The sequence below is a fragment of the Sinohyriopsis cumingii genome, unplaced genomic scaffold (genome assembly GCF_028554795.1).
Source record: "Sinohyriopsis cumingii isolate HCF-2022 unplaced genomic scaffold, ASM2855479v2 utg001246l, whole genome shotgun sequence".
NCBI classification, from domain to species: Eukaryota; Metazoa; Mollusca; class Bivalvia; order Unionida; family Unionidae; genus Sinohyriopsis; species Sinohyriopsis cumingii.
In genome coordinates, this window is record NW_028315975.1 from 54,624 (window position 1) to 81,892 (window position 27,269).

Genomic DNA, 27,269 nt, shown 5'->3' on the forward strand with positions numbered 1-27,269 from the left:
ACAAACTGAACACACAGTTTATACATTTGTTTGGCTGTCTATTCTGTCTTTGTATTATTCTTTAACATACTCAAACAGCTATAAACATTTACAATAAATATTTTGTTTCAAACATTAAATTTGTTGAAATTGGTAAACTGCTTGGCCCATGTTAGTAGTTTAAGTGCAGTGATAATAATAAGACACTGAAGCTGATTCTGTAACAGATATCCCAAATCCAAACTCATAGGAATGCCTATGTTACAATCGAAAAGAAGTTGAAATAAAGCTGGAGTATGAAAGAAAATTTATAAAAAAGTAGAGAAAATTCATAAAAAGGAGACAAAATTCATAAAAAGGATGAGAAGAGAAGAAGTATAATTAGAGATGTACAGTAAAGTACTGTGGTATTTCGATCTGGACAAGTGGAAAATTATGACCACTAATGACAAACCAAACTCATAAACCACAAGTTCCCACACTGTTTGAAACAAAAATTGCCAGGTGTTTAACACTTTTCTCCCACAATGAATGGAGCCAGCAACATTTTGCTTTCAAAACGTGCGTTTCAAAAATCAAAAGCTGTTTTTCTTTTGAGACTCTCTCAAAACATCTGAATTAGGTGAATCACTATTTACTAAACCAAAGGGATGTATCACTGGGACCAAGTATTGTAATTTATAGAAATCCGCATGTAACTCATTTACTGAATAAAAATGTTAACATTGCTCTGCATTTCTGCAATGGATGAGAAGGTCATTTTAGAAAAGGTTGTTTTACCTTTTGACAAAAAGTTCTTAAAAATGAGGTACCTTTGTACAAAAAAAGGGCATTTTTTTAAAACAAACTCACTTACACGAACATCTACTCTTAATGTAATCCAGCTATAGAATATATTCTTAATGCAGTTATTGTCAAGTACGTTGAAAGCATGGAATTCTCCATTGAAAAATTACTCTGGAAGATCTCTATATATTTAGCAACGTCTGATTGCAAATTTAACACTAGGGTAATTAGGAGCGGAGTGGTTGCAACGGTTATTATGATGATTAATAACATGTTCCCAGTGCAAACTACCAAATAATAAACACGATTTATCACAACACATTTTTGTTATATTTACAATCAAAGGCACAATTGAGGCAGATAAGCATTAGGAGGACGCATCTCCTAAACTTACCAAGCTCATATGATGCTGAAAACATTTTGGCACAGTGCGATTCTAGGCTGGTCTTCATACCTTTTACATAAGAAAAGATAACCAGTATGGAGTTTAATAGTAGACTAGTGCCTGCCCGAATGCTAGGTTTCACTATACAATATATTTAGGGGAAGCACCCAAATGATCCATATAGCAATTGTACCTCAAATGACTAGACTGTTTTGCAGCCTGTGGTAAGAACACAGGAGTCCCATAAAGTGCTCTACAAGCCAATGAGATCTGCCATGAATTCAAGATAAGACCATTTCTTCCCTTTAACCAGTGTGTGTTGAAAACATTTCTGATTGATATTCTTCAACAATAAGATTCTGAAATTAGTTCCTATGGTGGACATAATGGATGTCAGATTGGCACCATTTTCATTTAGGACCAATAAGACATCATAAGAAATCTTCGTGTGGAAACCCCATGTTGAGATGATTTTCCAATTTCCAATTTGAGAAGTTACCATAATAAGACTTTTAAAATGGCTGCTATGATGGCCATATTGGAATCAGATCAGCACTATACATCACAATAAATCTTCTGATGAAAACCCCATTTCAACATGACTTTCCATTTAAAACAACAACATCATCATGATCAATTTAATTACAAGTCACTTTTGTATTTTTTCTACAATAATGTTCTGACCGACAATTCCCCATTTATCAATATTTACAACATTAAAAGCCTTTTCCCTGTCCCATACAAACCTATCCCTCAATTTTCTAGTAGCATGGAACTCTGTAAGCCTTATGATCAAATCAGAATTCTATCAAAAGAAACTGTCCAGATCAGCTTTAAAATGTGTTAGTCATGGTAGCTCAATTGGAAAAGTATTAGTTTTGTAATCCAAGGGTCACATGTTCAAAAACTGACCAGGCCAATTTATACTCCAAGTCTGACAAAATAAGATCAGAAATATGACCTCCAGAGTGAGTGATAATAAATATGGCCAATTGGAAACATGATCACATCATTAATATTCATCACAATTATATTTAATGACACCCTGTTGATATAAGGTTATTTACCAAGTTTAATCAAAACAGGATCAAAAATTTTCTAAAGGGGTAACAAGCACATCCTAGCAGATGCAAGGTTACTTCATTAACAAAAAAAGATCTCAATCATTACTGAATGCACGTAAAATCTTCAGGATATAAGCCATTACTCTATACCATAAGCAAATTCACTTGTCCTTACAGTCAGATGAGGTAAAAAATAAAAGTGACAAATTCCAAGTTCAGATTAAAAAATTATGACAGTGGAAAACATCAGGACATTTAGGTTGTGCACTTGATGACATCTTGCATTTTTATGACCAGAATGAGAAACAAGGATTGAGTTGGGATTATCAAGTAAAATCTCACAAATGAGACCATTAATCGGACTGACAAAAAGTGTTTTTAATTGGCAAAAGGTCTAATTTTGAGAGGAAAAGTTTGACATACCACGAAGTTAATGGAGATAACCAAAATGATTGCTGTGGGAGAGGGGTTCCATTTCAGTGAAGGTAGCAAGTGGAATTTTTATTGTTTACTGCATGGCAGGTACTGTTATTTAAATGTGAGAACAGAATAAGAAAATGATATGATTTTTACCACAGTGTAGGTCTTTCTTCTTGAGTGTTTTGAGCTGGACTCCTTTAAGTTCTCTGGGCACAGCACACGTTGTAGTGGACAAAATTTTTACCCGCTTGTCACGTGACCACTTGACAATCCACTGCAGGTGACAATCACATCGCATATATTCTGACTGGAAATCTCTGAATAAAAACAATTTCCGAGTAAGTGAAATTTCTAATGTAAAGATCTCTTAGAAAAGGGTGATGACAAAAAGTATGTCAGCAACATCTCCATTAAAGTTTAATTAGCTACAAACTGCTGTATTTTACTGTGCCCAACAATATTCAGGTTACCATATATACTCGCTTATAAGTCGAGTCAAACTGCAAACAACAAAGACCGTGTTCTACTGTAGCATAATGCACGTGCAGATTAGGGTTTATACTGTTTGATCTGCTAGTTATTCCTAACAAATTGCAGACCTATATCTACCTACCAATGATACATTGGCAGATCTGGGTCTTTGCAGTTGACATATGGACTCGACTTATAAGCAAGTACAGACAGTACTGTATCTCAAACTCTATTTCAGAAAGTAAATACAAATGCTTTAATCATATCAACTGAAAAATATACATGACCTCATTACTTGATTCACTGCTTTGTTAATAAAGCCGTGAAAGCAACTTTCGTACTATGCAGAACGAGGAATCACAACTACAGATGAGACAGTAAGTTGTCCTTTGAAAATTTCTTTCATTTTCACAGAATGTATTGCTGCTATTTCCCATGAAGTAAAATTATATCTGATGAAACATGCTTAGAATATGCATGAGAGGAATCGGGACTGAAAGCCTGTGTGTATGTGTATGTAATACCTCAACCTGTATGTATACGACATTTGCATAACCTATCAGTTACAACATTACAAAGAACAAGAAACAGCAATATCAATCTTAACACATGGCAATATTTTCCCAAGGTTTGTAAAGGAAACTGGTGTACATGTTAAATCTCATTCTTACATTTTTAAAAACTTTATATGCAAAAATGAGGGAGCTGTCTGTTTCATTGGACAACTCACTGTTTCATCTGTATCTCGAAGCCCTCTGCTCCTTAATTTAGAAGGTACCTCTCCTAGCTTCATCAGCACAGCACTGCGCTATGTATATGACCGATGACCATACTCATGTGAAAGGTCATACATGCAAGGTTAGAGGTCACCCATCCAGATTAAGAGGTCACCCATTCAAGGTGATGGTTTGCCCATCCAAAATTCCAAAATGAGACCACACATCCAAGGTGAGAGGTCACCCATAAATTACAAAAAGTCACCCATCCAAGGAGAGAAGCCATCAGTCCAAGGTAAGAAATCACAGGTACTTTAACTTTAAAAATATCATCATGCCAACAACCAAGTTCCAGAAAATATGTAGCTATGCTCATAACATCAGTTCCCTTGAGAACAGGTGCTTATCTCACAGGCAGCTGATTTGGATAATAACTTTTGCATAACCTTTCTTATAACCCAAAGAAACAGTGAGATTACACACTTCACCAAGCTGCAACTGATAACAGTTTCCATTAGCTGACAGGGATGTAGTTGTTTATCACTGCTGAAAATGGATAGGTGATATCTGTTGCAATGGGTCAGCAAGAATGACTTGTCAGTTTAACCTATCAGTGGAATGAAAACCAGTATGTAAGCTGCAATTGCCTAATTGCCTGGATGGAAAATCAATGTCTGTTGGCAGAGATTCTACTCAGTGAAGATCAAACAGAGACTGAAGCATAGGACTAATAAGCTATTCCAGTTATTAGAACTAGTACAATCAATTAACCTCAAATTTTCAAACTGGTAAGTGTCCTGCAGGGCAAGTGAATTGGAACTTTTGTACTGCAAAAATATTTTTGAACCTATTCAGTTTTGCCCATCACCTCTGCCAAGGTATAGGCTGCCCACAAAAGACTGCCAGAGGCTTCTGTCATGTGCCATCCCCTCAAGCTGATTCCAGGTGTGACCCATCTTAGTGATGTCCACCTCAAGGTCGCATTGCCAGGTGTTTCTTGGTTAGTTTGAACCTATACTAAATGTAATACTGATTGTGCAACTTGTTCAACTGGAAAAGAATCTTGAAAAAGTGATTTGTCTTCCTCATTCACAACTTGTAAATACAAGGCAGACAGATGGAATTTTAAGCTCAGTCAATGTAAACTAAAACTAGAAAAACTTACAGACTATTCAAATATTTTGTATTCCTCCGAATAAAGATAAATGTAAACTAATGAATCACCAAAATTAGGTTAAGAAAGACGAAGCATGTGTATTACATTCCAGGGTCTATGAACGGTGTATTTTGTTGCAAAACTGAAAGGTATTAATGCAAAGATGTTATCTGCCAAACTTGTCTGAAATTAGTCCCTTGGTTTAAATGCCAAACTTGACTGAAATTTGTGCCATGGTATTAAATGCCAAATATTTTAAAAAGTAAACGTGAATGGACAGATGACGAACAACAAAAAACATATACTGGAAAATCGAATGCTAGATGCCAAACATGTCTGAAATTAGTCCCATGGCATTAGAGAAGTGAAAAAAGTAAACATGAATGGACAGATGACGAACAACAAAAGACATATGCTGGAAAATCACATGCTAGTAGATGCAAGGCAATACCATCGGCTTACTTGACCTTGTAGTCATGTGAGGGGAAATTGTTAAATCATCTTACATTTTCTTGAGGTCATGAAGATCGTTAAATGTTCCATCTGGAATGGTGTTGATTTTGTTAAATGAGAGGTACCTGAAACAAAAAATAAAATTATCTGAAATAATGGCTATCATGCCAAATGCTTAACACAGGCAGCACTTAATTATTTTCTTTCCTTAAGCTTCAATCACAAGGCTACCATAAAGTTTGTGCATTAATGGTTCTACAATATTGTGAAGTTAACCATAAATGGCCAGAATATTAGAACCTTTATATTTGCAGGTATACATTTTTGCCATTTCCCAAACAGTGACATTTAGATCAGTACTTACCTTTGTTGATCATACATGTGACGGAAGGGACATGGCACCTTCTAATGTCATGAATCATTGTTAAAGTGTGAGTCACTGATTATCATGTTCCTTTTCATGATTATTCAAATACCACATCCCCCCCTCCAAAAAACCCCATGGAATCTGACAAAAGTTTAAATGTAGCTTGGGGTGGGGTGGGGTGTAAATTCATTTTGATTATATGCTACTTACCTGCTACTACTGCATTGCTATACCTTTTCCTGGTGCTAGTCTCCAGTTCATGGTGATTATTACCTACCCTAATTAGTACTTGGAAGTCAAAAATAAACAACAGTCCTTCAAAGGTACAGATGCTCTATCAGGTGAGGAGAATTTCCAGGAATTCAAGACAAGACAATTTCTTTCTTTTAAATGCCAAAGTGTTGAAACCATCTATATATTCTTCAGCAATAACATGATTTTCAAATCAGCTCCTTTAGTGGACATATTGAATTTCATATTCGCAACATATTCATTTACGACAAAGCAGATATCTTCTGAAGTCTTTTGCTGAAAACCCCCCGTCATAAAAATAATCCATTGGGGGGGGTATGGTAGTGACAGATTTTCAAGACTGCCATCATGGTGGCCATAATGGTGTATGACTGGCCCCATTTTCATTTTGGCCAACTAGATATCATAAAAAGTCTATTGTTGTGTGATTTAGAATTTTAATGTTGCTTTAACAATTATTCAGTGATATCGCTGTGATATTGCTATGATGTCTACAGTGTGGTAGTATTCAGTGATGTCAAGCACTGAAGCATCATGCCGCAGACGTGTATCATCATGTCCCACCCAATCACATTATCCTGCCAACCAGTCTTAACACTAACCTCTTAATGCTGAGTGACAATTGAGGCAGATGCTAGTACCATTTTTAAGTCTTTGGTGTGACTGCTTGCAAAGTGCTGAAAACCTCCAAATTAAATAAAACGGAACACATATAAGCAACACCTATGCAATAATGGGGGGGGGGGAGAAAATATCACAAAGAAACAAAAACAAATACAACTGATAGTCAAAATGCCAAAAGACAACTTAGATGATGAAAATGCTCAGCACCCAAGAGATACATAAGAACTGTATTAAGTCAGAGTCAAAGAAGGACAACATTCTGACTGATGCAAGATGACTAAGGAATCCAAATGGGATCAGGTGATCAGGTTGCTAAAGTGGTGGCTGCACTTACTAAATAAGTAAGTCTTATAAAGTGAAATTCGTTGATTTTATTTTTTAATTCAGTTTCAGTGAAATGTGATATGCCCTATCTATTAAAACAAGAAGTGTGTCAATCAACCGTCAAAGCAATTCCTGCAAGCATTTCTGTGACAACCTAAGTAAGTGCCATGTTTTGATGTGCAACTTGCATAAGTGTTCGTTGCATTATTACAAACAATCAAACATTGAGTTGCTTTTATATCAAATCAAGGAAATCATAATAATTAAAAGAGCTTAAAAGTATGCATAGTAGTTAAGGTCACATTATGTATCAAATCAACAACACATCACGTATCAAATTAACAATACATCATGTACCAAATGAACTTTACATCATGTATCAAATCAACTTAACATCATGTATCAAATCAACTTAACATCATGTATCAAATCAACTTTACATCATGTATCAAATCAACTTAACATCATGTATCAAATCAACTTTACATCATGTATCAAATCAACTTTACATCATGTATCAAATCAACTTTACATCATGTATCAAATCAACTTTACATCATGTATCAATCAACTTTACATCATGTATCAAATCAACTTTACATCATGTATCAAATCAACTTAACATCATGTATCAAATCAACTTTACATCATGTATCAAATCAACTTTACATCATGTATCAAATCAACTTTACATCATGTATCAAATCAACTTAACATCATGTATCAAATCAACTTTACATCATGTATCAAATCAACTTTACATCATGTATCAAATCAACTTAACATCATGTATCAAATCAACTTAATATCATGTATCAAATCAACTTTACATCATGTATCAAATCAACTTAACATCATGTATCAAATCAACTTTACATCATGTATCAAATCAACTTTACATCATGTATCAATCAACTTAACATCATGTACAAATCAACTTAACATCATGTATCAAATCAACTTTACATCATGTATCAAATCAACTTTACATCATGTATCAAATCAACTTAACATCATGTATCAAATCAACTTTACATCATGTATCAAATCAACTTTACATCATGTATCAAATCAACTTAACATCATGTATCAAATCAACTTAACATCATGTATCAAATCAACTTTACATCATGTATCAAATCAACTTAACATCATGTATCAAATCAACTTTACATCATGTACAAATCAACCGATTTCAACTGAATAATCACTGTTTTAACTTCAACTATGTAAGTACAGTAACATTATTAAAGCTTTAAACATTAGCCAGTGGTTTATCCTAACCATTTGTAAATGCGATCAAGGATAACAAAGGATCCAAGTGAAACATGTAAAATGTGATAAAGGATTGAAAAGTGAAACATGTAGATAGGTACATTCCGTCAATATGAAAAGGCAATCTCAAAAATTTGAAGTGAACTCAAAAATGGCACTCAGAGGTGTGCTCAAGAATGAGCAGAAATTTAGTGACTACTTGCAATGAAATCATAGCCTCATATTTTACAGATGGAACAATATAGATACAAAAGCAAGTTTCAAAACTGTTGAAATTCTAAATAAATGTCCATCTTTTCTTTTAAAAAAAAACCTAGTTCTGTTCTGAATCAACAATACTGCCATAATGTATCCCAATTCATATGCATAAAAAGAAGTTATGTTATAAACAATATTTTCATACAAAACATGATGTGTATTGAAACTACAAGTAGTTTTGAACAATCTTTCAAAAACTGTTCATCTTTTAATTAAAGGTCATTTATAAAAACAAGTGAACTACTTCAACCATTTAACACCCCCTCCTACACTGTTACACTGTTGACATCCTCCTTTTCCTAATTTATCAGTGGTACCTCATTAACTCATGCCATGACTCATAATGCAGTCTACATTTTTAGACCCCATTGTATACAAGTTGTCAAGGGAGAGATTTATTCCTTATTGACAACTGATTAAATAATTTATAAAATATCTTTAAATAAAGTATTTAAAATATCTTTTAGAAACATATTCTACTGAATGATGCATTGTTTCAGGTATTACACACAAGATGTCAACATTTTGTCAAGGGAGGTAACCAGCAAGATTTCTTCTAAAGAGTAGAATTAGAGTTTTGTCCCTTTATACAGCCTGACTTACTTCTTCAAGGCCAAAATTTCAAACGAACTAAATATGGAATAGGGCCTCTTAACACATTAACCCCTAGCAACGAGTTAACGTGGCAGGAGGTAGTAGCCTACTGCTTAGTTCTGTAGCGTCATGGTCATGCATGATACACTAAAGTGGGTGGTATTATAGAAAGGTAGACAGATGTTGCTCTACAATGATACCAAATAATCTGGAATTTCTAGTTGCACTACAAAATACCGAGGTAAAACCTCAATTTTTGGACCTGATTTTTTTCTACCCAAAATTCACCCATGGTTGGAATCTGATTTTGTGTCCAGATTTTAGACTTTTTGGTTTCAGATGTAAGGCAAACCGGTATGAACTGCAGCCAGATGAACCTTTGCAAAAAGTAGGATAAGATGGGCATTTGGAATAAAGAGTGGTCTCGATATGAAAATAATGGGTGCATTAAGCAAAAAAATAAAAAACTCCAACTTTTACCCTTCTGTTCATGTGCGAGCCAAATAGATAATGAAAAACGATGTTTATAATACAACTAGGCAGTATGTTATTGAAAGATGACCTGGGATTTTGGTGTGTTTGGATCTATTCAGAAATAGCTTTCAAAATGTGTTTCCTACTTGAATTTCAGGCGAAAATGACAAAAACCTCCAGGGGTTGATGTGTTAATAGAAACAAGAGTCCCTCAAAAGGATTGATGCTCTACCACCCAAAATTAATTTCCAAGAATCTAAAATAAGACTGATTCTTTATTTCAACTGCTGATAGATGAAACCATCTTTGATAATCTTGGATAATCTATGTTGATATGACAATCCATTGCAATAACTTTCAAGACCACTATCATAATGGCTATACTGGATTAGTGTTTGCAGAAATGATTTTCATTTAGGACCAGTCAGATATCATAAGAAATCTTTCAGTCAAAATCCTGTATGAAGTCTAAGTGACCATCCATTCAGGAGTAGTATGAATTACAAGATTTTCAATATGGCCACCATGGCATTGATTTTAAATGAGATACAGACACCACTGAAGACTAAACAGACACAATAAGAAGTTGTCTGGTGAAAATTTTATGTTGATAAGACTTTCCTTTTAGGAGGAATAGCTAAAGACATTTTCAAGATGACTGATGTAGTGGCCATGTTGTGTGTCATATCAGCTCCAATTTCACCGAGTATTAACCAGACATCAAAATAAGTCTTTTCATGAAAATCTCATGTCAGTAAGGCCATCCATGCAAGAGGAGTAAAAATATCAAGATTTTCAGGATGGACACAATTGGACGTCATATCAGTGCTATTTTCACTAAGAAGAAGACATCATACAAGTCTTGTAGTGAAAAACCAATACTGATGTGACCATCAATTGAGGAATATAACAAGATTTTCAAGATGCTGGATGTCTAGATGATTGAGAATCAGCTAGACCTAAGGATGAATGCTGGTATAAAGTTTCATAGCAATCCACCAAGTAATTGAGGAATTGTGATATATAAAAAAATAGTGGGGCTAATGTATGAATTGATGATGTAAAGACAACAGACAATAGTCACATCCTACAAGTTCCTCTGTCTATGAAAAGTAGAGTTTACAAAAAACATATTTTGCAGAGAAGACAGCATGCACCCAAAAATGAAATGAAGTGCAAAACACGTGCAAAATATTCTGAAGCCCTTCCATTGTCTTTACTAAATCCCTCCTTTATTTTAGAGAATTTCACTCTTCTCTTTGAATGAGGGGGAGAGGGAGATTTCCACCAGACACCCTGAACTTGTTCAGTCTTTGATAGAACCCTGGTTTATATATTTTTGTTTGTAGCCACCATGAAGTCTAATACACAAGTCCAAAGGACTTGCACTCTACTTGCTGTTAGACTTTCCAAATTGGTTTATGTTCTGTCTGTATTGGATACACAACTGGCACAATGTTTATTTAGGTTCAACAAGACAAAATATTAGTGGTCTTTGGTGAAAACCATGCATCAATATGACAATCCATTCTGGAGGTGTTGCTACAAGTACAACAAGATTTCTAAAATGACCATCATGGCAGCCATACTGGATGTAAGATCTGGCACCATTTTCAATAAGGACCAACTAGCAGATATCATATTAGGTGAAGTAACAACAGCAAAATTTTCAAGATAACCACCATTGTAGCCATATTGAATAAAAGAGATGCATGGTTTTATTAAGGGCCAAGTAGATATCTTGTCTTCTCGTGAAAACCAAATGTCAATATAATTTTCCAATGATAAGAATCAGTGATAGCAAGATTTTCAAGATGACTGCAATAGTCACCATTTTAGATGTCAAACTGGTACCATCTCATTAAGGACCAACTAGATATCGTAAGTATTTTGGTGAAAGCTCTACGGTCAGGAGGAGTAACTATATCAAGATTTTCATGATCACTGCTGTGGTTGCCCTATTGGTTTTCCAGAAGGCAACATTTTAATTTTGGAGCAACAAGACCTCCTTTAGTGAAAATTCCATGTTGATACATGACCATCCATTGAGGACTAATGATAACAGGACTTTCAAGATAGCCACTGTGGCAGCAATAATGGATGCCTGAATGGCACACTTTTTATTGACAACTTACCAGATGAGTTAAATATTTAAGTTCAATGATTTCTTTGTTTGGTTGTAGAAGACCTTTATGGCACATCAGCACAATAGTGACTGTATGGCTAAAGGTAGATGTTCAAACATGCAAAAAATATCAGCACAAAAATAACTTGGATGATAAACCTGACCAATTAAATATAAACATGAAGTACAATATGACAAAATAAAAAACGTACACAAAGTTAAAATTCTGGCAAATATATATGAAAAAAAAAAGATAATGGTAATATATGAAAAAACCTCCATGTAGACGAGGAGGAGTAGCAATAGCAAGCGTGTACTAACATACAGATGGATGGACAGCAGTCTACCCATTATAAGCTGGTTTTGGTGTATATGACCATTAGTGCTAAAATTTTGAATTCCTTAAATGCTGGGGGAATTCAAGTGAAGTCATTCTATCCATTTGCGCATAGTAGGAAACATATTTTTTGGTAACTTCTGAATACATCCAAATACATCTGCTTCCATGAGATTTTCTGTATAAAGGACATTTTCAAACGGCTATTTTGCTCACAAATGAGTAAACGGGTAAAATTTTGTCTTTTTTTGTTTTGTTTTTCTTTCTATTTCATATTGGACCCACGATTTTCATGTCCTGGCTAATTGTAACTTGAAATCTCAAACTTATACTACTTTTTGCAAAGGTTCACCTACTCATGTGCAGTTTAGACTGGTCTGCTTTAAATCTTATGCCAAAATGTCTAAAATCCAGATACAAACTCTGGTTCCAGAAACCAGTACCTTTTGTCCTGAAAAAATTGGGTTTCAAAATTTAGTTTTATTCCCAGTCTATATCATAATGCAAGTCTATATGGTATTGCTGTAGAGCTAGCTACATGTTAAATTTCTGTAATACCACCCACTTTGGTGTATCATATACGATATTGACAGTAGAGAACTCGGAAGTAGGGTACTTACTCACGACACATAAATATGACTTAAATAACTTTTCTAAGGCAGCCATCCCCACGAATGATAAATAAAGTGGTGCCATCTTAAAAGGGCATAGATAATTACAAAAGGTATGCCTCCAGACAGGAGACCTATTCACGCTACATCAAAGCAGTATATTTCTACCATTTTTCCTCCTTAAGATCAACCATCTGACAAGTCCATATCCTCGTCAGGGAAGGGATGTTACTGTATGAAATGATCTTCAGCCAGGTATAAATGAAGCCACTTACTTTAAAAGAATATAATTGCATACAAGTTGACTTCAACTACACACAACATGGACCCCAACCTGTCATCACAATATGCACTAAAATATCAGGGTCTGTCTTTGAACTAATCAGTAGAACAAATTTATACCCTGAGATGCCTCCACATTATGTGATGGCAGCTCAGGGCCTATATTGTTTACACTTGGATTCAGCTTGTAGGTAGTACTGTATATGCTCACTTGTAAGAGGAGTGAGGCTATCAACAACAAACATCCTGAGCTGCTGGGTCTGTATAGTTTGCAGTTGGACTATTCTCATATGTGAGCACATATATTATATACATTGTATCTTTAAACACAGAAATTACAGATTCAACCATTTTAATGAGGTTTACAAGTACAATTTACCTGAACTGAAAAATGTGTAAATCAAATTCCATGAAGCTATCTATATTTACACCATCTGATTACAAATAGTTCTCTATGATTGATTAGGTTTTCATTTCCTGTAAACAATCTTTTTCCTCTTTACTAAGAGGAGAAAATATACACCACCACCTCCTCCAGCACCTCACTCCAAGCCTCAGTAAAGTTAAGTTCTTGTAACCCCCAAGAGTTTAGACAGTACATATAAATTAGCAAATGCAGTAGTCTCCCATTACAATGAACCATTTCAAGGGTCCATACAAATCAAATTGTTCAGTGTAATGAGGCTTTCATTCTTAAAAAGTATTCTGTTTATGTAACAGGGCCCTCAGGAGAACCAATGTAAAGTTAAGAGTGGTGTAATGAGGGTTTACTGTAATTTAATGAAACCTGATTATTAACTCTGCTAGATGTGTACATGCAGATGCATTACCCTGCCAGTTTAATTTTTAATTTTTTAAAATCTGATTTTGTTCTTTCAAAAATTACCACATTCCAAAATAACAAGACAATCAGCATTTTGATTTTTCATCCAACATTAAAAAAATATCAAAAGTAAATAAAAGGTCCAAATTAAATTAATACTGCTACAAAATATTTTCTTGCTTTCTACATCAAGCTCAAAATTGGATCTCTCATAAGTCATTCAAAGTTTAAACAATACTGATGTATATAATCATTCTTTAGAAAACAACCAATCAAAAATGCTGGTGAAAACAGAGTAAGGGAAACATTTCAAAACACACCTGGCATTCAAAACCCTCCAAAAGTTGGTAATTTAATTCCTTAATTTTTCTACATATTTTCAAGAAATCCAGAACATTAAACATAAAGTTTAAATTTGCCAAGACTATCATAGTAATGACAGGAACTAACGTGGACACATTTCACACATGAGACCCATGGAGGACTGCAACTGTACACCTGGCTGACAACTGCCTAACAGACCAATGAAAGTGCAGTTGACCAGGAAATCTCAGTCAGCAGGATGCTTTATGTAATCTCGGTCAGCAGGATGCTTTGTGTAGAAATGTTTCCAATGCTGTTGAATGCATATGTTATGAAAACAACTGTTTCAAAGTTTCTCTAATTTTGTGTATCTACATGCATGTTTGATGGCATGTCAGTATCCATGTCCAATACTGAGAGGCCTTGTCAGGATGCTTTATGTCAGTATCGATGTCTAATACTGAAAGGCCCCTAACATCAGGATGCTTTCCATCATAATCCATATCCAATACTGAAAGGCCCCTATCCCAGAATGCTTTATGTATGTCCAATACTGAGAGGCCTTGTCAGGATGCTTTATGTCAGTATCCATGTCTAAAACTGAAAGGCCCCTAATGTCAGGATGCTTTCTAACATATCCAATACTGAAAGGCCCCATCCCAGAATGCTTTATGTATGTCCAATACTGAAAGGCCTTATGTCAGGACGCTTTATGTCAGTATCCATGTCTAATACTGAAAGGCCCTAACATCAGGATGCTTTATATCATAATCCATATCCAATATTGAAAGGCCACTATCCCAGAAGGCTTTATGTATGTCCAATACTGAAAGGCCCTTATGTCAGGATACTTTATGTTAATATCCATGTCCAATACTTAAAGGCCCCTATCCCAGGATGCTTTATGTCAGCATCCATGTCCAATACTGAAAGGCCCCTATCCCAGGATGCTTTATGTGAGTATCTAAGTCCAATACTGAAAGGCACTACAACAGGATACTTTATGTCAGTATCCATGTCCAATACTGAAAGGCTCCTATGTCAGGATGCTTCCTGTCAAGTTTTGTCAAATTCTACCTGGAGTTTTGTAGAGGTCATGTTAAGGTGTTCTATTTATAATGGCAGCCATATTTGAAGGCAGTTCAGCATCATTTGTAAAAACTTTAAATATCTTCCAGCCAGGATGCTTTCTGTCAATTTTGATCACAATCTGTTCTGTGGTTTTTGAGAACAAGTTTTTTTTAATGGTTTTTAAATATTTTTTTAGCAACAGTGGCCATACTTGAAAGCAGATTGGCATTGCTTGTACAAATGAAAATTCTACATGCCAATATGATCTGTGGTAAATATGCTCAAAATTATCTTTTGAAAAGAAGTTCACAACAGCAACTGTTGATGATGCATGGCACATGATGCATAACATGTAATGGACACAGAGTTATACAAAAAAGCCTTCCAGCCAACTGAACCTCTGCATGCAAATCAGTGTATTTGAATGAAATTACTGGAAATTTTACTACAAGTGATCTTTCCAGAACCAGTATAATCATACCTGTTTACTTCATCATCCAATGCCAAAGCCAAGCATCTGAACTTGACACACATTTAATTTTCTGCTTAAACTGGTATCACAACAGTGAATTGTACAGTATATGCTATTGTAGTCAACTTGGACATTGCTGGTGAAATCAAATTCAGTAAAAACAAAAGCTCCATCATATGACATTTAATATTTGTGCACTTATTTTTTCACTTATCCTAAAACAATTCAGTTTTACCAATATTTATATGTCATTCACATAATACTGCTGTACTACAATTGTCCCAATATATATCACTGTACTACACTTGTCCCAATATCTGTCACTCTATTTTTACCCATGACCCAATATGTATACAGTACAACTTTATCATACTTATCCCAGTATTTATATAATCTTGATGTACTACACTTGTCCCAATATTTGTCAGTAGATTCCACTTGTCCTAATATTTATATAATCTTACTGTACTACACTTGTCCCAATAAGATCCCAAACACTGGAAGAGATATTTAAAACTTTCATATTTGACACTAACAAAGAAAAACAATTGTTTTTTTTAAAAAATTTCATGTCTGACCTTTATACAGGTTCAAATATTTTAGAGTTACATCATATTAAATAATCAGAGGTCATACGTCTGGTTTAAAGGCTTTTCCTGCATGAATTTGATGCTTGTCAAAAGGGATTAGTGTGTAGCAGGAATAATATTATCTGACAAAATTATCTGTCATTTAGTTTCTTTATAAAATCTGATTTTATCCAAATTTCTAAGCTCTATACAAGAACAACATGTGTGAAATTTCTCTCAAATCTGAACCATTCACAGAATTAGACAATCCAAACCAAGGCTCAAGACAGTGTTAGGTATATTGGATTTAATTATATCTGATATAATATATATTTATTTCAATTTAATTGTTTGTTTATCATTTGTAAAAAAAAATAATTTCATTACATACTATAGTAATGTAAATTTATTCACAGGAAATTATACTTTTTCCAGAAAATAGTTTGACCTTGACTGTTTTAGTAAACACTAGGTGCAGATCTAGATCATGACCTTGATTCAAAATTGGGAACAACCATGTAAATGAGTTCTATTTTTATTTTAAAATGATTGGTTGTTGTCAAGGCCATGATGGGACTGTGTGTTTAAGATGTGAACATTTTTTAAAATTTTTATTTCTTAGAGCCACACTGGGTGTACATGATCTTTAACAAGTATATAATTTCAATGAGGTTCTGGAACATGTGACCCCCTTTTTTGCATTTTAGAATACGATATAACCTTTGTTTTGGAGAGATATTTCCAGTAGTAGCTGGGTTTTTTCTTTACACTGGAAGGTGTATGTTGTGCTGTTTGGAGTTATTTCAAATTACTTGGATTCAAAAGGATTAATTTTCTTTTTCCTGGAAAATACGTGTGCTCATGTGAGATTCTTAATCAAAGACAGTTCTTATAAAAAATGTATTCAGATTTCCAAAACTGTCAACTTCAACACTACAGGTTACAGCATACGTCATCGTCTACCATCTTGGATTCTTTGTTGGGACTTGAACTTGAAATCATTAGAACATTTTGTTATTAAGACTTCAAAACTGTATCTGTGGATCATTCTTGGATTATTTTTGGTTTTGATTCTTAAAACCTTAAGTTCATCTTTTTTTTATTTTACAGAATTTTCCAGAGAAATAATTATACTTTTTCAAAGCTCGTTGTTTTCACTCTTTCTTGTGTTACTGTTTATTCGAGCCTAAACACGTAACATAAGAACAGAATGTTGATTATATAGAAACCATTGGCACATCAGCAAAATTCTGGCTCTAAAGTGCTCAGAACATTCAAGTAACAACACAAAAAGGCACAGAAAACAAGATAAAGACAAATAAGGGTGAACTCCTTAAAATATGAACTTAACTTTTATATATTACAATAAACTCTTTTTAAAAAAATCAAGTCCAAGACCTTCTCAATTCAAATAGTGTCACATGATGCACGCCATGGCAAAAAGGCCACCTACGTTAGTTGCCTGTTACAGCACAAAGGAAGGCACAATAGGCCTATTCTACACCCAAGTGCATGCTGAGGGTATTCCAGATAGATCAGTTTGTACAGAACTATTAACTAGATATTAAGTCTAATTTGCATAAGATCTTAGATAAATATCTGGTGTCTACTTACAGTTTAGTTAAACTTGAAAGACCTGCAAAGATGCTGCTGTTCACACTTGATATCTTGTTGTAGGATATATCCCTGCAAAGAAATGACAAAACTGACTACAATTGTGCACACATAAAATGCAATTACTGGACCCCAAACTTTGACTTTAATAATACCAATATTAATATTAATATGTATTTGCTGGTCTGTAAGTTGATGCGAAGTAAAAGGCGAATTGCAGATTTTTTAAAATTTTCCATCCTTCATCCATATACAAGCCAATTCAGAGTATAAAACAAGCCCAGAACAATTACATCAGCTTCATCTTTTTCAAGTCGTTCCACACAGCATCACAAATCTGATCTTATCTGTATTTCATTTAGCATCATTAAATGTAGCTAAAAGTTTGCCCATGAAGTATTTTAAACAAATTATGTACTTTCAGCTACGTTTAATGACGCTGACCTGAAAATGTACCGATTTACAGAATGGATCAAATTCACAATGATGTGTGGAATGAAACTATAGTAACTTCAGGTTTCATGAATATTAATGGTAAGCTATTTCAGATTACTGGCACTAAGGAAATTGCATCACTCATGCTAAAATGTTTTTTCCACAGTTCTGAAGGGAGAGATTTAAACAACATATATTACAGGTGCATGCTGCATTAGTCTAATTACATCTGATGTACGTGAATTTAATACTGCTGACCACGTAAACATTTTAAAATCCTTCTCAATTCGGTTCTAGAATAGACTCTGGGTGTCTGTGTGTGTGTGTGTGTGATTTGGATTTTTACTGAAGCTTTAACAATTTTTCAGTCATATCACTATGTCTGCAGTGTGGCAGTTTATAGTGATGTCTAGCACTGGGGCATCATGTCACAGACATGTAGCATGATGTCCCACCCAGTCACATTATCCTGAATCACGGCCAACCAGTCTTAACACTAACCTCTTAATGCTGAGCACCAAGCGAGGCAGCTGTTAGTACCATTTTTATAAGTCTATGGTATGACTCGGTTGGGGATTGAACCCACGATCTCCTGCATCTGAGGCGGACACTCTAACCACCAGGCCACCGGTGCAGTCCAGATTCTGGGTGGTAGTAAATATCACAATAATTGTAGTCATAGTAGTAAGTAGCAGCATTTAGGAGGAGATAACTCAAACTGTAACAAAAACTTTAAGCCAGCTTTAACTTGAGATGAAGCCCCTTTCCAAAGGAATACAAGTATCAAATTACAAATTTAGTGAATAAAATCTCAAGGTGACTTGCAAAATGTAACAAACTACTGTCAATGCAATGAACAACATCTTTAACTCATTCGAGTTAAAAAAATATAGTTGATTGGTGGTGGGTAAAATGCAAGTGGCAGGGTAAAACTACTTTTAATTATGCAATAATTACCCATTCTTATTGTGCAGATTTATACTTTTTCATGCCTAAAAAACACAGTCCATTCGATGTGAATACATCCTCCCAAAAAGTGGAAAATTGCCAGTATCCGACAATGCACTCATGCACCTGGCTTTGAACATGCATAGAATAGTCATTTTTTCCTGAGACAATGATTCCACCAGGACATCAGAGTGGAGAGAGATGAGTGCAAGCAATGATAGCCATGGGTAAGTAACGCATAATTAAAATTAATATTGCCCCTACCATCAAAATAATCTACATTTTAAGAGCAGCACTAACTTACCCGTCACTATTGTGCAGCTGAATTTATCACGTAGGTAGTATGATGCTCTTGTTATACTTGATCAAAAATGGAAAACTGAATGTACACATTGTTTAGGGAAAGGTCCATGGAATAGAATATTGGAGTCACTCTGGTCCACATGTTAATACACAACCACGGGTCGTCCCCCCCCCAAAAAAAAAAATGCCTGTGCTTTGTTGAGTTAAATGTGTAACGGAGAAGGCTTTATGGACAAGTAAAGGTGAGCAGACAAAGTTTTATCTTTCCAGCACTGCCTCTGAGAGTGCCAGAATTTGATCTATCCAATTCAATGGAACCCACACATAGTTCTGGTTCATGAGGAAGTTAATTCCCATGTTAAAAAGCCATGAAGAATCAGACTTTTCATTCCAGATGAGTAACGCACCCTGAATCTGATGTGTCTTCAAACTGATAGGAATGAGATTTCAGGAGCATGCATTGGGACTCCAGTCAGAAACAGCCCCTATTTGGCCACCAATCATATGATGGTGGAAATCCACATAACCTGCAGAGAAAGAAAATCCAACAATGTGTTAATTGCTCTGAGTGCCTCCAACAGGGACAGGATAAACTTTGTCTTAAAGGACACAGACTAATCCTGTTTCTGAGGAAATGAATCTGCACCAGAGATAAAATCTGGACAGGGAGTAAGCTCTGATTTCTTAGGTTGGGTAGAAGACTCAGCATGGTTAAAATGGACCAATTGTAGCATTGTTACCTAGTCTGAGGGATTCTAGCTGGATCAACCAAGAACAGGAGGATCAGGATGGCTAGTGACCTTCAGTGAACTGAGCAACCTCTTTACAACACCCTTACGAAGAAAGGCGTAGCTGGATCGAGGGGGGTACACAAACATACAGTCACTCGCCATTTGAAATTTGATTATCATTTTATTCTTGTGCATGTTGAATGGGTATTATGCACACTTTGAGTAAATAGACATATATACTTTTGCTTTGGTGCCCTTACCAGGAAAGTCTGGGCCCTTTTGATATTTTGGAAACCCATCCCCCAATGCCTGCCCTGATCTAGCCCTGAATGGAGTGCCCTTTTCTTTTAAACCCACCCGATTCAACTGCCATAAGAAATATGGAGACTAACTACAGAAGAGAGATACCAAAGCTGGTATCCATCTTTATGGTAGACAGGACCCAGCCATTGGCCTTTATGCCAGAACAGATTCTTGGACTTTGTACCAGATGACATTAGGTAGGGACATTTATAGATACTGTGAATCAAAAAATGTGGACTTAACATCATATCTGTACACATTTAATACAATTACCCTTAGACAGGGTACCCAGATAATAATTAGGATCAATGGGTACCCAGATAACCATTAGATCAATGGGTACCCAGATAACCATTAGGATCAATGGGTACCCAGATAACCATTAGGATCAATGGGTACCCAGATAACCATTAGGATCAATGGGTACCCAGATAACCATTAGGATCAATGGATACTCAGTAGAAGTTTTCTAAATTTTTGACAACTGTAGGTACTAGTGACTAGCCTTCTGTTGTAATGTGTCCAATGTCAAAACTATGAAGCAGGCCCGGGTACCCATGGAAATATTCACTTGAGTTGCTTTGACATCCCAAGTAGGAGGTTTACTTTGCCAGGAATGCATAGGAACCATAAAGCTTGATGCAGACCAAGGGTCTCATTGTGAGGTGGGTGGAGTGGGGGTTGGGCACATCCCACTTTCAGCCTATATCAAGCTGTGGGTTAGTAGAGAGGATCAAAGAGAGGGCAGCACTCGCGCTCTGCCCCATGGAATGGAGTAGATAATGCTCTGCTGTAATGGGAAAACATGACACACTCTCCAACTGTTGGGGCCCCAAGTAGCCAAGTGGTCTAAAGCGCTCTCTGTTACGGATCACTGCCATCTCACCTCTGTCTGTGTGGGTTCAAGTCTCAGATTCGGCTAATGTGGGTATGTGAGAAAGCCTGCCAGTAGCTTCTCATGGGTCGGTGGTTCTTTCTGGTGTTTTCCCGGGTTCTTCCTCCGTCATTAATACTGGCCGCCATGTATAGCCTATCGTGTGCTGAAAAATGGCGTTAAACCCTTCAACAACAACAACATCTCCATCTGTTTATAACCTCCTTTGGGAGACCTGGACCCATGAACCCACAGTCTCTAAAGAGACTATGGTAATCTTTCTCTGATACACTAGAGACCCATAGAAGAAAACCTGTAGTAATTTCTGAGAAGATATGGAAGGAACTCATTGGCTTCATTATATAGGACTAAATTCAATGAGGTTCCAGACCTCACCTTACAAGGGATAGGCAAGTGGGGTGGGCATCCCAGGGATCTTTCCTGTGGCATACTCACCACTGACCTGCCTAGCCACTGCTGAAAGAGAATGCTGTAAAGAAGATTTATTCCAAAAATTCTATATAAATATATAAATGTATTTATGTGAACCAACAGACAGAACTCACCTTTTCTAGGTATTCTCTCAGAGAATGAAAACAATCGATGATGTTTTTATACAAAAAGAAGCAATGCTAAGTTGAAAATAAATTTGTGTTTGATAGCTAAATGCATAACATAAATGGAAAAACTGGTGTGCTACCTGTCTTTCCAAGATAAAAACAGTACACCTCACATTAAAAGAAAATGTGAAATATGGTTCATTACTGTAATAAACAATAAATGTAATAAGATTTCACAGATGAAATTTAATTAACACAATAAAACCACAAAATGCTACTTAATTTAAAAAGAGTTGACCATCCTTATTTAAGAACAGGCAATGACCAATTCAGCAAAAAAAACATGTTAATAAGATTGGCAATAAAAAGGAAATTAAAAAGGAATACTATCCAATACTAATTTTAAGACTAAACTGGTGTTTGATAATTAATCAGGCAACATAAAGGGAAAATCTGGCATGTGACCTGGTTTTCCAAGATAAAAACAGTACAGATCACATTAAAAGAAGAAAATAAAACTATAAACAAAATTAATACAGACCAAATTCATCAAGGATGATGAATATTTGCTAAATATCCCAACTGAGCTACAAATAAAATCTCAACAATAATAAATAGCTATGCTAACACCCCTGTAGGATAAGAGCCTAGATTCAAGCATATACCAAACATAAGCAATACAAATGCTAATAGCTCTCAAGAGAGCTCAAAAAATTCTTGATCAGTGATAATTCTACACCATAAAAACGATGCACATAGAGAGAAAACTAAAATCATGACATAAAACATGAAGCAAAGGTAATTTCTCCATGATGCAGAATTTAAACAGTCTGTAATGGCTGTGACCAGAAAAAGAATGATGGACAGTGTGCATGAGCAAAGTATATACAGGTTGGACCAAGGGCAAACTTGTATTCCAGAATCTTCTGGTTTATGCTAATGGGAGGAGACATTCTTGTTAATGAATTGGGGTGTTTCTGACCAGAAAAAAGTACCAGCTAAGCAATAACAACAGGTTTTGTATTACTGATATTAAAGATGCAATTTTGCATTATGATTAACCCTTCTTCCAGGGCCTCTGATGTCAACATAGATCAGGATAGTGTGTGTGTGTGTGTGTGTGTGTGTGTGATTATGGATAATTAATGTAGTTTTAACAATTTTGTAGTCATACCACTTCAATGTCTGCAGTGTGACAGTTTACAGTGATGTCTAGCACTGGGGCAACATGCCAAAGACATGTAGCATGATGTCCAACCAAGTCACATGATCCTGACACCAGACCAACTAGTCCTTACACTAACCTCTTGATGCAAGTGAAAGCAAATGCTAGTAATATGCTTATAAGTCTTTGGTATGACTCAGCTGGGGTTCGAACCTGCAAAATAATTTTAAACCAATTTTTCTTTAGTAAAAATAATGGTTGTTCTAGCAATGAAGTATTTGTCCACATTTTAGATTCCCTCTCTGATCAGATCTAAATCAGACCTCACCAGGCATGACACTAACTGACAATTTGTTGCAAAAATTTAGTAAATCTGGGATTTGGATTAAATGTGGACCAGCAAGCAAAAAACTTGGACACAATAAGGAGGAAAAAGAGAAGTCCAAATTTTATCCATTGGCCAATACAAGGACCTAATGGCCAATCCACAAACTTTTCTTGCATATCCCTGCAATTTCAATATGACAGTCCCACTGAATCAAATGCACTTGGATTTAATTGAAAATAAAGAAACAATTACCACCATTATAAATGAAAACGAGTAAAAAATCCCAGCCTTGATGAGTTTAAATATTCATTTCATTTGCAACTAATCATATGACTGATACATCAATGACTGTTAAATAGCAGAAATCTGCAAGCATAAACAAGGGAGATAATGAACCTCACTTGGGTTTGTGATTCAATTAAAAAAGGACCGTATTTTCAAGGGCACACGGTTGTGGGATTGACATTCAAGTATGTAAAACTTTTGACAATCTAATGACAGAAAAATGTGCATTTTATCTTAAGCCCTGTTTTCCTTACTTTGTTAAATTTTCCTTAACTTAGAAAAACACCCCTTCCCTCTTTCTTATTAGGAAGGGGGAGTTCCCTCTGTATTTTCATTTCTAGCATAGAACTTACAAGAAATTTATCACTCTAAAAGATGGTACAGCCTGGTGCATCTAGCCTGGAATTTTAATTAAAAGACATGTAAAAATCACAGTTACACCCATAAAGGCAGTTTCTATAATTCAAAGTTTTTTTTTGTTGGACCAGTCTAAGCTAAAAACTGCAAATATTATAAATAGCTCTGGAGAAATCTTAAAGTGTTTATCCCCTGATAGCCTCATTAAATATCAGCTAATCTTCAATTTTAGCCAATATCAGTGTGAAGAATACAAATTTACATTTGTAGTTTTTCTCTAAGCAGTGAAAAGCATGGTATGTCTGCAAAGTATCTGATGTCGCTACAGGCATAATGAAGTGTACCGGTAGTTATTTAACTTCATTACAAGGCATTATTAAACTGCTATTAACATACACTGCTGCCAACAGTGAGTGAAGCTAAAATAAAATTATAGACCAAACTATTAGAGCAATGTAACGGGTAAGAATCAATCACTTGTTGGCATTATTATATCCTTAGTAAACATGGCACTCATAAAAGACTGGCTTCTAACACAAACTATCAAAACTGTCCATTCAGGATGATGTCAGTATTGCTTAAACACACTTGTTTTCATCATTTAACTGTAGAGTGTATACAATTTTAACAAGAAGATGGTTTGCTCCATAAATTAAGTAAAACTTTACAACACAACAATTGTGTCATTTCAAGTAAATTTTCACTTACTGTCTTGAAAGCTGTAATATGTCGAATTTAGAGTAAGTACTGAACATTAAAAGTGAATACACTGAACATTAAAATTTTAGTACAGTCAAGCCAGCAAGGTTTTATGTGAAGGGTCACTTTGACCTTTTCCCATGTCAGTTGGTACATTTCATGGGGGAGGGGGAGACCAGCATATACGTCTAATTTAGAAATGACCTGGGCATCACAATGCTGTCCTGGGAAAGTAAACATTAAGATGCTGACCATATCCGCTTAATGGGAAAGCCATGTTGAATAGTCATTTAACAAAAGAAAGTTAGTATGTGTTTAAGACTCTGATTCTAGGCTGTCAAAATCTGACAAATGAGATAATTATCTTGGAAAAAGTTAGGAACGGCTGATTACGATCGGTCAGTTTAACTTAAGGCGTACACCCTGGAAGAAATGTTGAATTTAAAGTAACAAATTTGGACAAATTTCCTCAGTCCCAGATTTTTCCTGCCAGAGGAGCAAGACTTGTCTGACTCCAGAGAAAAGCAAAAAGTAGTTCTTCCTAGTTAAGACAAGTAAGGGGACCAGGTGGCTGTCTTGTAGGCAAAGACAGGCCTTTAGTGCTAGGATGCACATTTTCTTGGAAAGAACAGCATTAAGGGAAACGGCTCTTTGGAACAGTCTGGGACAGTCCGAAAGACGAAAGTCCGGATAAGAGATCAAGCGGTTAGGATAGAAGGATCAAGAAAAATCAAATGTATACATGTGAAGGTGGGAAGATGTGGGATACAAGAAGACAGAAAACAATGCAAAGTGATGCAAATCAGGCATGGACATTGTGCTTGTTTCACCACTCTCATTATCATGATGAAATGAATCAATAACAGATCACTGCTATTGAAATTCAGTAACATAAATTTGCTTGAATTGAATCTGACACTATTAGTTTATGACATCGATTAAATTGTTATTCTCTTGTCAAAAGGGGGCTCATATTGTCTTATTTCTTCTCAAAAGTTATGCTCAGTTCTAAGTTGATATTCTATATATCCACTCACATCGGGCTGTAAAACTGAGGGAGGTCATGCTCTAGATAGCGACAGCCAAATTTAATTAGCCACCCTTTTTACCAAGAGGGTACATCCTTACAAAAGTTTTATATACATAATTCCTGGTTCCATCGTTATGAAACCAATACTACAGTCTTGAGTAAAACTCGTATACTCTGAAGCTTTGGAACTTGTGTAATCATCATGCTCATCCAAACAGCTACACTATTCAGAATGGCAGCCAGTATATTAAGATATTTTGCCGTTAGAGTTTAATGGACACCTAAGAGTCATTTTTGGTAGATCTTGCATTTGCTTTTAGCTAAATAAACTAAGAAGGTTTCAGTCCATAATAGTATGTATGCCGTGTTATGAACATTAATTTAATTAAGTGTTGGAAAATGCACCCAGATATGACATCATACTGAGCTGCTCCATGGCTTGATATACTGTAGTACTCTGCCACCCCAAGAGGTAGGGGTATTAATTTTAGAAACAATATCAGAAACCCTACTAAGAGATTTTTAATATCATAGTAATTTGGCAAGGATGCACAGATAGAAATTATTAGATCACAAGCAATGTTTTGTGTTTCCTTATTCACTGTGAGCACAGTTATATAAAATTAAAATATCTTAAAATCTGAGCACAATTACAATGTTGCACTCAAAAAGTTTCATGACTGCAGGACCTGACCGACAGGAATATAATACTTGTGGTCAGAAGTTTTCATGACTGCAGGACCTGACCGACAGGAATAGAATACTCATAGTCAGAAGTTTCATGACTGCAGGACCTGACCAACAGGAACAGAATACTCGTGGTCGGAAGTTTCATGACTGCAGGACCTGACCAACAGGAATAGAATACTCGTGGTCGGAAGTTTCATGACTGCAGGACCTGACCGACAGGAATAGAATATTTGTGGTCAGAAGTTTCATGACTGCAGGACCTGACCGACAGGAATAGAATACCTGACTGACACAAGCAGAGTTCTTGTGCTCAGGACGTTTCAAAACTACAGGATCTGACTGAGAAATACAATGCAATCCTGTTTAAGTTTTAGGTTTAACATAAAGCTGACTCGTCAATGTGCCAATGCAATAGCTATTTTATCTTTTAATGGTGGATTTATATGTTATCTTTGAGGGCACAGTTAATCTCTCAATGACACTTTTATTGTTTTCTCTCTAGCTCTGTTCATTTGGTATCGATTATATGACAGATCACACCCTCACCACCACTTGCAGAAATGCCAGCACAGTTGATAATCATTGCCTAGCCCCCTTCAAAATCAGAAATTAAAGACCACAATACATAAAAAACAAGAGTCTCTTAATGGGTATTGACTTTCTACTGACTGAAAAGAATTTCCAGGAATTCAAGACAAGATCATTTCTTCTTTTCAAATGCTGAGTGACGAAACCATCTCTCATGAGCTTAAGCAA

The 27,269-nt window shown here is 35.5% G+C and overlaps 1 protein-coding gene across 1 annotated transcript in view; it reads right to left on the minus strand.

The window, feature by feature from the left end:
* Nucleotides 1–27,269, minus strand: part of LOC149772693 (adhesion G protein-coupled receptor A3-like) — a gene marked incomplete at its 3' end in the record, with an annotated part of 172,259 nt that overhangs the window by 20,649 nt on the left and 124,341 nt on the right. Inside the window, exons 4-6 of the mRNA XM_089947480.1 lie at nt 17,806–17,877; nt 5,484–5,555; nt 2,788–2,951 (exon numbers count right to left, since the gene is read on the minus strand). Coding sequence (XP_089803606.1) covers nt 2,788–2,951; nt 5,484–5,555; nt 17,806–17,877 — 308 coding nt within the window. The remainder of the gene's footprint in view (nt 1–2,787; nt 2,952–5,483; nt 5,556–17,805; nt 17,878–27,269) is intronic.